This window comes from Canis lupus, chromosome 15, assembly GCF_048164855.1.
Source record: "Canis lupus baileyi chromosome 15, mCanLup2.hap1, whole genome shotgun sequence".
Lineage (NCBI taxonomy): Eukaryota > Metazoa > Chordata > Mammalia > Carnivora > Canidae > Canis > Canis lupus.
In genome coordinates, this window is record NC_132852.1 from 51802714 (window position 1) to 51816264 (window position 13551).

Below are 13551 nucleotides of genomic sequence, written 5' to 3' on the forward strand. Positions count from 1 at the left end.
AGATTCTGTCTGTGTTATGACCTGGATGGGAGCAACACACAGAGAAACAAGGAACACTCATGGAGAGCTCTAGCAATGTGGCAAAATGGAAGCCATTTGTGGCTTCTCCTGCTCTGGGCTCCCTCCTCTGGCCTGCAGCCCTCCTCCACCTTCAACCCTCATGAACAATTTATCTTCCCTTGTAAAGGTTAAAACCCTTGGGCAAAGATTGTATCTTCCTTTTCTTCTAAATTCCTTATAGTACTATTGTCGTGTACTGAATTGTGTCCCCAACAAAGATATGTTGAAGTCCTAACCCCTGGTAACTATGAATGTGACCTTATTTGGAAACCTGGTCTTTGCCGATATAATTAACATGAAGTCGGGATCCCTGGGTGGCGCAGCGGTTTGGTGCCTGCCTTTGGCCCAGGGCGGGATCCTGGAGACCCAGGATCGAAACCCACGTAGGGCTCCCAGTGCATGGAGCCTGCTTCTCCCTCTGCCTGTGTCTCTGCCTCTCTCTCTCTCCTTCTCTCTCTCTCTCTGTGACTATCATAAATAAATAAAAATTAAAAAAAAAAAAAAGAAATTCAGACATCTGAGGGCACCTGGGTGGCTCAGCCGGTTAAGCATCTGATTCTTGGTCTTGATCTCAAGGTCATGAGTTCGAGCCCCATTTTGGACTCCATACTGTGCATGGAGCCTACTTAAAAAAAAAAAAAAAAAAAAAAAGGTGGGTTGGGGGAGAAATGTGGACATCTAGGCATGCAGAGAAGAATGCCTTGTGGGATTCAGGCAGAGACTGGAGGGAAGTATCTACAAACCTAGGAACACCAAAGATTGCCAACAACGACCAGAGGCTTGGGAGATGTCTTCTATTCAGGCTGCTATCATATATTACCATACTGGGTGGCTTAAACAATAAAAATTTTTCATAGTTCTGGAAGCTGGAATTTGAGATCAGAGTATATAGCATCATGGTTAGGTAAGAATCTTCTTTTGGGTTGCAGACTTCAAATTCTATCTCCACAAGGTAGAAGGGACAAGCAAGCTCTCTGGGGCCTCTTTTATAAGGGCACTAGTCCCATTCATGAGAGCTCCACCCTCATGACCTAATAACTTCCCAAAGGCCCCACCTTCAAAGAACATAGGAGTTAAACATTTTTAACATATCAGTTTGGGGGTGAGAGTGACACACATTCAGACCATAGCAGAACGCAAGGAAGAATCACTTCCTAGAGCCTTCAGAGGAAGTGTGGCTCTGCTGACAGTTTTTCAGACTCCAGAACTATTATCTTAAGCTACCCAGTTTATGGTAATTTGTTATAGCAGACTTAGGAAATTAATACATCTATCAAAATGCTTTACATATATGTCTTCAAGAAACAACAAGTGAATTAATGAAGGAGGGAATGGACAATTGTGCCCACAGAGTATTTAATGGAATTCATTTTTGTTTGGTGCTACCAGAGTGTACCTTTCTCAGCAACCTATACCGGTGGGTCCCCAGGTCATACTAAACAGGAGCATAAGTTTGGAATAATTTATTTTCTTCACAAAGCTTTCATAAGACCTAGTATGGAGTATTTAGGGAAAGACTGTCAAGGGTAATTCCTTCAGAGAACCGGAGTCTCCTTGACAAGTGACAAAGAAAGAATAGAGGGGATTAAAGAAATTAAGCACAGATTTTTTTCTAGTAAGGCAAAAATGTCTATTATCCTGTTATGTAACATACACGCACTCACATGCCACATCTCTAAATATACTCCCTAAGGATCCGTGCTAACAACTGATACAATAGCCATATGCAGCCATTAATTTTTGAATTTAATTAAAATTAATTAAAAATAAAAATTCAGGGAGCACTTGGGTGGCTCAGTCCACTAAGCAACCAACTCTTGATTTTGGCTCAGGTATGACTTCAGGGTCATGAGATGGAGCCTTGTATCAAGTTCTGCATTGGGCATGGAGCCTGCTTAGGATTTTCTCTCTCTCTCTCCCTTTGTCCCTCCCCTCCAAGAAAAATAAAGAAAAAAAATTTTAAAAGAATAAAAATCCAATTCTTCAGTTGCACTAGGCATGTTTCAAGGGCTGCTTACGTGTGGCCCACAGCCACAGCAATGCACTGGCAGGTTAGATAACATGTCCACAGAAAGTTCTACAGGACAGTGCTCAGCTAGAAGCAATCTGATGCTGCTTTTGGGCAATCACTTTCAAGGCTTATTGAAGCGAGTGTTCCAATCATATAACTGTTGAGCACCACCCTGGATGACAACTGACTTTACAAAAGGGTATGAATTTGGGGTATGTTCCCATGGTGAATCTAGACTCACTCACTGGTTTTACAGAAGTAATTGGTCCACTCAAACAACTGGGTGAGGCAATGGAAAAAGAATCAGCTAGACTGGTTATTCAACTGAATTGGCGAGTTGGTTGTATCACAGATGGGGCCTAGGCCAGGCTTACAATAAAGGGCTCCTTTTATCAGGCTGGGGTGGCCACCCAAAAACTGACTGGGGCTGCGGTCAATTCTAAGCTCAGGCAGAGCAGTACTGACATTCAGAAGCACCACCTCCAACTTATTGAACACTGTTCTCTGATTACGAAATCTTCCACAGGGATCGTTGGAAGAACATAGCTAACATTCCAGCCAGCCTGGAATCCTGGAAGCCAGGGCCCTGGGACACAGGACTTACATGGAAATGGCAGACATGGGCCCTCTGCAGCCCCCATTCAGGTCATGGGCCCCAACTTCACTCACAGTGATTAAATCTTCCAGCTTCATGTTGACGCCAGCCAGCATCTCTCTGCGCTCTGCCGCAGGCTCTGGGCAGGGGTATATGGTGGCTCGAAACCTGTGTTTCATACATTCCAAAGGTCACAAGGGGGTTACCCCTGAAAAGCATTCCACACATCCTCTTCTGCTCAGCCATCGCTTGCTGACTTCGGTTAGATAACCATCTTTTTCTAGAATTATTGTCCCTTTGGCAGTTGGAAAATGAGCCCAAGTTCTAAGGGTTCCTGATGCATTGCTCTGCACTATTTAAATTCAAGCTAGGAGTCTATTCTATGAATAAACTTCATTCAAACCAAAGAACCTGTGAGCTTTTATGTAAATAAGACTACAGCTTGACTTGTCTCTTCTTCTCCCCAGAAGTCTTTTCTGCTCCTATTCCCACAGCTCTTGAAGATCAGTTGCATTTTTAACAATATCTAGTCATATGCGGGAAAGTTTTTTTTTTTTTTTTTTTTGCGGGAAAGTTGTTCTAAAATCCTAAGGGACCTCAAAGAAGCCACCAGTCAAGAGTACTCTGTCTCACACACCTTCTTCATGTGTGAAGTGACCCAAATCACTAAAGATTCGTGACCCACATCACTGATGAGAGAGCCTCTTACCCATCGCAGATCTTCCTGATTTTCTGCCTGAGTTGCTCTCCTTGATAAAATATGATGAATATGTTCTTTTTAATTTCTTCTTTCTGTAAAATCAGAACAGTAAAAAAACTATATACATATATAGTTCTTATATATATTATACAGATTATATAACATATGTAATAATATGTATATAATTTTTATATATTAAATTTTTTATTTTTGATTATAACATAATAGTAATATAAATTTGTGTTTTTAGATTTTAAAAAATTTAAAGATTACAACTGGGCAGCCCGGGTGGCTCAGTGGTTTAGTGCTGTCTTCAGCCCAGGGCATGATCCTGGAGACCCGGGATCGAGTCCCACATCAGGCTCCCCGCATGGAGCCTGCTTCTCCCTCTGCCTGTGTCTCTGCCTCTCTTTCTCTCTGTGTGTGTCTCTCATGAATAAATAAATAAAATCTTTAAAAAAAAAAAAAAAAGATTACAACTGGAGGGGTTCCTCGCTGGCTTACCTGGTAGAGCATGTAACTCTGGATCTCATGATTATGAGTTTGAGCCCCATATTGGGTAGAGAGAGTACTTAAAATCTTTTTTTATATTATTATTTATTTGAGAAAGAGGGTACACATGAGTTGGAGGGGCAGAGGGAGAAGCAGACTCCCCACTGAGCAGGGAGCCCAATGTGGGGCTCAATCCCAGAACCCGGGGATCATGGACTGAGCCAAAGGCAGATGCTTAACCGAGTCACCCATGGGCCCCAAAAACAAAACCTTAAAAATAATTACAACTGGAAAACTTCAGCTTCTCCCCGTTGATCTAAGTTTCATAATTCTTTATGGTTGAGGGCCAGGTCACTGAGACAGGCCAAGATAGCCTTAAGTGACAACCCCCTAACTGGTTACACCAGCCAGACCACAGCTGAGCCCATATTCATCTCTAACACTATATTTTAAGAGGTGGGTTCATAAACAAGAAACCAAACAAAAGTGAGGAACCAGGATACTATAAGGCTTAAAATGAGAATAGCATAACTAGCTCACCAGAGTTAACTCATATACAATATTTACATTTCAAGGGTAAGTGAGGGTGTTCGATGTTTCACAAAGGTAAAGCCATGTCTAATTTCTGACTCTCTCTCTCATAGGAACACTGATTAAAATGCAATTCTAAAGTCCAAGTTTGACAATTCACAAGAAAGAACATGTATTTCACAAGCATATATGAAAATGTTCCAGCAAAGAAATGTGCTGTTTCGCTCTTATTTAGCTTAGGGTAAAGGGGGGTAAAGGTAAAATAATGAAATCCATTTTTGGAAAAGTTAAAACCAATCCACTGCACTCACTACCTACAACTCAGGGCATTGGAATCACGTACAGCCCACTGAGAAGCCATTTGTCAGGACCCATCAAGTGTCATGAAAATGCCCCACACCCTTTAAGCCAGCAATCCTATTTCCTTGAATTTACATCTCACAAGTAATCCAAAAGAAAATAAAAATGACAAGCATGAAGATGCTCATCACAGTGTCTCTATTCTGGAGAAAAATTGGAAACAAAGCCCATAAGTAGATAGACGAGGTCACGTCTACACAATGGAAATCTTAGGCATCAATTGAAAAGATGATAAAAATGAATCGTCTCTTTGGCAGCTGCTCATGGGAGCTGAGAAGGGGTATTTAGGCTTTGGGGGGCTGCCTGCTTTACAGGATTTCCAAAGGTTTTGTCCAACGATCCCTGAATCTCTCAGGTCTTCTTGTCCCCTAATCCACCAGAACCAGGAATCTTCTCTGACCTCCTGTCATCTGCTCAGTGACCTTCAAATATCAACAGGCTAATGTCATCTTTTCTCAGATGCCTACTGTATACAAATACTCTCTCTACATCATGATTATTACATATCAAAACATGGTGGTGGAAAGTGATGATTTCACATCCATTTTTAAAATAGTATCTATAAGGGACACATAGTGATATAGAGGTAAATTGTATTCTCTAAGATCAAGAGAAGAAAAAAAAAAAAAGATTCCATGTTTATCATCACAACCTGCTCATGGCTTACAGATGAGAAAATACAAGAAAAAATAAGCTTTCTTCTCATTTTAAATTTCATCCAATTGTGAAATTGTTTTCCATGAAAGAAACTGAAAATTAATTTTTTCACCTCTATTCTGGAGAATATTACAACACTTAGAAATAAGCCCAATTTGGAATTAAAAAGCAAGCAGCTGGAACACCTGTGTGGCTCAGTGGTTGAGTGTTGGCTCAGGGTGTGACCCTGAGGTCCTGGGATCAAGTCCGCCATCGGGATCTGCATGGGGAGCCTGCTTCTCCCTCTGCCTATGTCTCTGCCTCTCTGTGTCTCTCATGAATAAATAAATAAAATCTTAAAAAAAAAAAAAAGATTGTAGGGCAACCTGCTGGTGCTCAGCAGTTCAGCATCAACCTCAGCCCAGGGTGTGATCCTGGAGACCCAGGATGGTGTCCCACATCAGGCTCCCAGCATGGAGCCTCCTTCTCTTTCTGCCTGTGTCTCTGCCCCTCTCTTTCTGTGTGTCTCTCATGAATGAATAAATAAAATCTTAAAAAAAAAAAAAAAAAGATTGTAGGTTTTCTTTTTACAAATTGGGGGGGAAGAGGGATCCCTGGGTGGCGCAGCGGTTTGGCGCCTGCCTTTGGCCCAGGGCGCGATCCTGGAGACCCGGGATCGAATCCCACGTTGGGCTCCCGGTGCATGGAGCCTGCTTCTCCCTCTGCCTGTGTCTCTGCCTCTCTCTCTCTCTCTCTCTCTCTCTCTGTGTGTGTGTGACTATCATAAATAAATAAAAATTAAAAAAAAAAAAACAAATTGGGGGGAAGAGAAAAGAAAGGCAATAGATTCTAGGTTCACAGAACTGAAGATCCCCAGGCTCAGAGGAACCCCCTCCCCCCCATGAGGGCCCCAGGAAGCTGAGGAGAGAGTTCCCCATGGCCCCCAACACCCACCGTGACGGGATCCTCCAGAGTCGTGTCCATCTCACTGAACTTCAGGTAGATATTGCCTCGGCAAACTCTCCACAGCAGCCTCTCAAAGGAAGCCATCCGCTCCCGGTTAATCACCCCAGCCGTGAACCTGGGTGGTCACACAGGGAAATGCTGTTGAGGCTCAGGGAGTGGGGTGCAGGGAGAAGCCCCCAAGGATGTGAGGACGCGCCACCACGAGAGGAAGGCCCTCTTCCCCCTGAGCACAACTCAAGGACTCTGCTCTAGCTGCCAGGGGTCCCAAGGCCCTGTTGGCCTCCTGTTTCTTCTGATGTGTTGAGCACTCCTCAGTCACCCCGAAACAACACAGTCACTCCTTTACAAGTAGATGTAGGACAGCCTATCCATTATGGCTTCAGAGCTAAAGAAAGGAACTGTTCCAATTGCTCAACCCTGGGCTCTATGCATTTTTACAAATAATGTGCTAGAAGTGAGACATATATACCGATTTGGTTCATCTCTACTTTTAAAACCATCCAGGTGTCTAGATAATTTCCAATGGAAACTTTATATTAACTTTAAAACGGTTACTTTCATTGCTCTTTCACTTTCAACATATGCTAATCCTATATTACCTTCTGAGCAAGTATTTTCAATGAATATGCAACAATTTTACTTGGACATTGAATGAAATCCCACTGTTTTGAATCACCACACATTTTAACATATTAACTCCTTCCTGTGGTGGACGTGATCCTCTACCTACCTCATTTCTTTTTTTTTTTTTTTTTTTTTTAAGATTTTATTTATTTATTCATGACAGTCACAGAGAGAGAGAGAGAGGCAGAGACATAGGCAGAGGGAGAAGCAGGCTCCATGCAGGGAGCCCGATGTGGGATTCGATCCCGGGTCTCCAGGATCGCACCCTGGGCCAAAGGCAGGCGCCAAACCGCTGCGCCACCCAGGGATCCCTAACTACCTCATTTCTAATTGCACTTCAAACAGCCAATTCAGAATCTATTTTATTACCATAACAGTATTTCCAAGAAAAGGAAGCAGAGAACAGTTGAGAAAACCCATCTAAATAATCCTTGCCACATCCTTCCTTCCTAGGAACAACACAAACATTGTATTCTTCAGACTCTGGGAATGTTAGTACTACCCTTTTGCTAATGGTGAACTATCTCCCACTCCACCAACCTGGAAAGGTTACCCTTGGGTTTATTATTGTGTAGAAGCCTATAATCATATGAAATAGCCCTCATTCCAGGGGTTTGTTCATTCATTCATTCGTTCATTCACTCACTTAAACCCTCAGGGAAATCTATCACACTCCAGGCACAGCTATGGACCAGAAACCCATCTACATGTAACTTTCTGAGGATAGTCACACTAACCCCAGCTTTCCAGTCACATATGCAGGCACCGTTCTTAACTCCAGGAGACCAGAAGTGTCTTCCGTAAAGAAGTCATCAGCTAGGTTGGTTTCCGTCTGAAAGTCAAAAAACCACTGCTTTCTCTTAAACATATTTGGATTAGCTTAAAAGCTCCCTGTATCTCAAAGGTCTTTTTTTTTTTTTTTAATTTTTATTTATTTATGATAGGCACACAGTGAGAGAGAGAGAGGCAGAGACACAGGCAGAGGGAGAAACAGGCTCCATGCACCGGGAGCCCGACGTGGGATTCAATCCCAGGTCTCCAGGATCGCGCCCTGGGACAAAGGCAGGCGCTAAACCGCTGCACCACCCAGGGATCCCCCCCCCTTTTTTTTTTTTTTTTAAGATTTTATTTATTTGATGGAGCAAGAGAGTACAAACAGGGGGAGTGGCTAAGGCAGAGGGAGAAGTAGGCTCCCTATTTAGCAGGGAGCCCAATGTGGGGCTCAATCCAGGACCCTAAGATCATGACCTGAGCCCAAGGCAGACACTTCACTGGCTGAGCCACTCAGGCATCCCAGGTTTGTCAATTTTTAATGAAACTTTAATTTTCCACAAATAGTTACTAGAATTCAAAAAGTAGAGTGCTCCTTGCCAGATCAAAAATTTCCCAAATCCCAAATCTGCCCTAACTCACTGTCGTGCTTTGTTCTGACTTCCACTTCTATCTGAGTGTTCAGGGCACAAGCTTTCCAATGAGCACTGTAATATTTTTGTTTTAGTTCAAATTGGCACCATGTTTCACCCAGAATACCCTCCCCCTCACTAATGACCTTGATATGGGGCAGAAACAAGAGTGATTTAGGCATATTCCAACCAGCCAGTGTTCAAAATGGACACTTGAGACTCTGTGGGTAAGATCCCTTTAATCAACAGTCCCCAGACAACAACCTCAAAGAAGTCCTGGGTTTTCTTCAGGAGATGTTTGAGTTCCGTCAGTTCTAGGAAACTTTTCTTCAAAGCCTGCTGGTTCTGGTTGGCTTCCTGCAATTCTCCTTCAAGTTTTTCTAGAAGAGTCTATGCAGAATGGAAAAAGAAGGGAAAGCAAGCAGACAGTGCTATGACACTTACTGCACATTCATCAATACAAATAACTAAATATAAGAGAAGAATTCAGTTTTTTGTAATGTAACTGGAAGTTGAGTGGCTGTCCCATCCAACTCAATAGGATTGTAAAACTATAAGGTAGATCCATTTGCATCCAATAGGGAAGATTTGAATACACTCTAGGGGGATGGAAATCAGCTTACTGAGGAAGCCAAGGCATTTCAGCAAACTGCATGTCTCTCCTCCATCTAAAACACTTAAAAAGGGAAGCTGGAATGAATTTACATGTCGAGAACCTCTTCTGCCTCAAACACACTGTAACGATGAAATAAAAAAAAAAAAAAAAAAAAAAAAAGGAATCACTAGTTCTGGGTTGGAGTCTGGAGAACCAGGTACAAGCAAGTAAAAAGGGCTATCCAGAGAAGTGTGAACAGAACAAGGCCAGAAGACAAAAACAGAGGTAAAAAAAACAATCTTCCTTCCAAAATGAGCCTACAAAATGAGTAAGTATCAAGCATAAATCTAGTAAGAAAAATCACCATCAAGATCAACAATCAGAACACAAATTCACACTGGGTGAAATCATTTTTATGGAGTAGTCTGCAGGGAGCTTGATACAGGACTTGATCCTAGGACCCTGGGATCACAATCTGAGAGGAAGGCAGACATTCAATCACTAAGCCACCCAGGTGGTCCCCCACTTTTTAAAGAGATTTGGTAAATAATTTAAAAATGTAAAAGCTCATTTCTCATTTATCCAAATGTCCATCAACAAAAGAATGGATTAAGTTCCATAAAGTATGGAATATTCAAGGATTTACTTTCAGAAACAAAACAATATGGTGTCTTAAAAAAATAAAATGATGTAAGAAAACAGCAAGTTGCAAAAGAATAAACAATAATTTCATGTATATCTAACATGTGCAAATCTAAATCATATGCTATTTAGAAGACTATATGTGTGATAAAACTATGAAGAAACAAGGAAAAGAAAAATGCAAAATTCAGGAAAGTGATTATCTCAAGGGGTTGAGGAGGGGGATGCGGGGTAGGAAAGGAAGGGGAAAGGCTAGAGGAGGGGCTTTAAGAACCCCACGGTATAGTCACCCTTTAGGTCCTACAGGGTGATGGCACTCCGTGTTTGCTATATCATTCTTTATATTTTACACATATTTTCTAAAAATTCTGTATCAATTCAATAATTAACAAGAACAACTGCCAGTAAATCAGCAACCACAGTATGTGAAAATGGATTAAGGTCACCTAGTAAAAGACAGAGATTATTGTGATAGATGTTTTTTTTAATCTACCTAAGAGATACTCTTACCAAAGAGATTAAAAAATAAACCAGGGCAGCCCCGGTGGCGCAGCGGTTTAGCGCCGCCTGCAGCCCAGGGCATGATCCTGGAGACCCTGGATCGAGTCCCACGTCAGGCTCTCTGTATGATGCCTGCTTCTCCCTCTGCCTGTGTCTCTGCCTCTCTCTCTCTCTGTCTCTATGAATAAATAAATAAAATCTTTAAAAAATAAATAAATAAAATAAACCATAAAACAAAGATATTCATGCAAATATTAGTTTGCCTCCTCCACAACCCCCAAAAGCCTATTAATATCAGACAAAATTGAGCTTTTAACTTTTTTTTTTTTTTTTTTTTAATATCTTATTCATGAGAGACACAGGCATAGACAGAGAGAAGCAGGCTCTCCTCAGGCAGCCCAATGCAGGACTCAATCTTGGAACCCCGGGATCATGCCTGAGCCAAAGGCAGGCACTCAACCCCTGAGCCACTCAGGTGTCCCCTTTAACATTTTTATGATAGAAAATTTTTATGATAGAAAATTTTATATATGTTAGGTGGAGAGAACTGTGTCATGAACCCACATACACATCACCAGACTTCAATTTTATCCCACCCCCTCCCTTCCCAGAGATAATCACTACCCAAAATTTTGAAGCCTATTTTTTTGTTTTTTAGAGAGAAAGGAAGAGAAAGAATCCTAAGCAGGCTCCATGCTCAGTGCAGAGCCCAACATGGTTTGATCTCACAACCCTGAGCTATGACCGGAGCAGAAATTAAAAGTTGGACGCTTAACTGACTGAGCCACCAGGGAACCCATCACTACCCTAAATTTTGAACACTAACTATAGTGGCACAAAGTTGAGGGGAGAAAATGAAATCCCCATTTCTTAACCTTTTGCTCTATCTACTATCCATGATTCTATTAAAAAGAATGCTGCCTTTAAAAATATTTTTGGAGAATCATGTATTATTTAATAAACAGTTTACAATATGATAGTAAATGCAAAAGTAGAAAATTATAATATGGACGATGGACATGTAATTACATAAACATATAGCTGATAAGAACAAAACCTAAAAACAGAAAAGTTAAGGCAGTTTTTGCTGAGATGGTAGGTTTTTTTTTTTTTTTTTAAGATTTTATTTATTTATTCATGAAAGACAGAGAGAGAGAGGCAGAGGGAGAAGCAGGCTCCATGCAGGGAGCCCAATGTGGGACTCAATTCCCGGTCTCCAGGATCACGGCCTGAGCCAAAGGCAGGCGCCAAACCGCTGAGCCACCCAGGGATCCCCTAGATTTTTTTTTCTGAATTAATATTTCCTCTAGGATTATGAAAGCCTCTTTAGAAATTCTGCAAGGCAAGAGCCCAAAGCTACATGTGTACTCTTGCTGGAAGGATTCCTCTCCCTAGGAGGAACACTCTATTGCCAGTTGAATCAATCTGTCCCCTTGAATAATGATTAGACAGATATTGCTACTCATAAGCTCACATCATTCTAATTTCATCTTTACAATAAACAATATCCTGCGATGCCTGGGTGGCTTAGTTGGTTAAATGTCTGACTCTTGGTTTCAGCTCAGGTCATGACCTCAGGGTCGTGGGATTGAGCCCTACATTGGGCTCCATGCTCAGCATAGGGTCTGCTTAAGACTCTCCCTCTGCTCCTTTCCCCTCCTCGTGCTCACTCACTCTCTCTCTAAAATAAATAATCTTAAAACAACAAGAAATAATAATATCCAAAAAACACACTGATTAAGGACGACTTGGCATACATCTGATTGCCTCTTATCTAACTGGTTATTACTACAAGTGTATGAGAGTATAGAGTTTCAAAACCAACCAGTCAGGCAATACTAAATTCATTTGGATGCACTGATTTTTTTTTTTTCAATGCGTTGATTTTTTTTTTTTTTAAGGTACTGTGAAACATTATAACCAACTCAACGTCTCCCAAAATATCCAGGCTTTAATATGACAGGATCCAAAATATTTTCCAGGGAAGTTACCAGTCTCATATCTGTCAGAGTATCTTTATTTATACTACTAATAGCTTCAAAAATTCCAAGAATTTTAAGTTATCTTAAAAGAAAAAAAAAAAAACAAACCCAGCCAGAGATAAGGCTCAGGCAGTGAAGTTTCCCTACCTTCCCACTTCCTCTTCTGAGGATAAAATACCCATTCTTTTTTTAAAATCAAGATCTCCAAATCCCTCCAGGATCTAGTTCTACCTACCTTTTGACATCCTTTCCCATTGCCTCATCCCTTTCTCTATCACCTCCTCTAGAAGCTTCTAGAGGGCATGGCCATGTTTTGTTTCTTTCTAAGGTATCTTGTGCATGGCGAGCACTCAATGTTTTATATAAAGAAGTAGAGAGGAAAAGTAACAGAGAGGCCTGCCAGCTATAATGTCCTTGGCTAAAGAAGGCAGCTAACCTTGGCACAGTTGATTCCAGAAGCCAATCTGAGAAGCTTCGGTCTAGGATGGATTCAAAGCAACAGCTATCTTCCACCAGACAGTTAGCAATAATCGCACCTCGGATAAACCTCATTGGCTACCTCATTGGCTAGGATACTGCCACTGCGCAAAGCTATCTCCTACCAGACAGATAATGAGGTAACCTCCCACTGGATCCAGCAATTTCACTTCTGGGTATTTATCCGAAGGAAATAAAATCTCTATCCAAAAAAAAAAAAATCTCTATCCCGAAAAGATACCTGTAGTGCATGTTCATTGCATTTACAGTAGTCAGGACAGGGAAACAACCTAAGTGTTCATCAACAGATGAATGGATAAAGACTCCTGGTGTATGTATACAGTGGAATATCACCCAGCCATAGAAAGAAGGAAAACCTGCCACAGCAACAACATGGATGGACCTTGAGGGCATTATGCTAAGTGTACATCAGGCAGAGACAGACAAATACTTCATGATCTAGCTTATATGGGGAATCTAAAAAGACAAAAAACAAACAAACAAACCACACAGATACAGAGAACAGATTGGTAGTGATGGAGGTTTGGGGTTGTGACATGGGTGAAGGTGGTCATAAGGTCTAAACTTCCAGTTGTTAAGATAAATAAGTCCTTGGGATGTAATGCACAGTATGGTGACAATAGTAAAGGAAAGACAGAAGAAAACGAAGAAAAACAAAAAAAAAACAAAAACAAAAAGAGAAAAAAAAAAGAAAAAGAAGAACACCCCATAATGCCAGCAGCTTAAGTCTTGTTCATGACCACCATAGAAACAAGACTTTGCTGCCTCTAAGAATTTTATGCCCACAAAGGAAACCACTCCTCAAAGTGGGCTGAGTTCCTCCAGGACTGCCTTGGGAGACATAGAAAAGAACCTACCTCCAGCGTAATCATTTCCCGTGGAAGAGGGGTTGGTGGGGGCCTCTCTGGCAATTGAGCCACAATCTCATTTTGCATCTCATCTTCCAGAAAACCTG

General features: G+C 41.5%; 1 protein-coding gene across 1 annotated transcript in view; it reads right to left on the bottom strand.

Annotated features, from left to right (window-relative positions):
- The window catches only part of ATP6V0A4 (ATPase H+ transporting V0 subunit a4), a 42429-nt gene that overhangs the window by 3703 nt on the left and 25175 nt on the right, over nt 1-13551 (bottom strand). The window contains exons 9-15 of the mRNA XM_072775754.1: nt 13454-13548; nt 8643-8768; nt 7713-7807; nt 6340-6466; nt 3376-3458; nt 2741-2834; nt 1-21 (exon numbers count right to left, since the gene is read on the bottom strand). Coding sequence (XP_072631855.1) covers nt 1-21; nt 2741-2834; nt 3376-3458; nt 6340-6466; nt 7713-7807; nt 8643-8768; nt 13454-13548 — 641 coding nt within the window. The remainder of the gene's footprint in view (nt 22-2740; nt 2835-3375; nt 3459-6339; nt 6467-7712; nt 7808-8642; nt 8769-13453; nt 13549-13551) is intronic.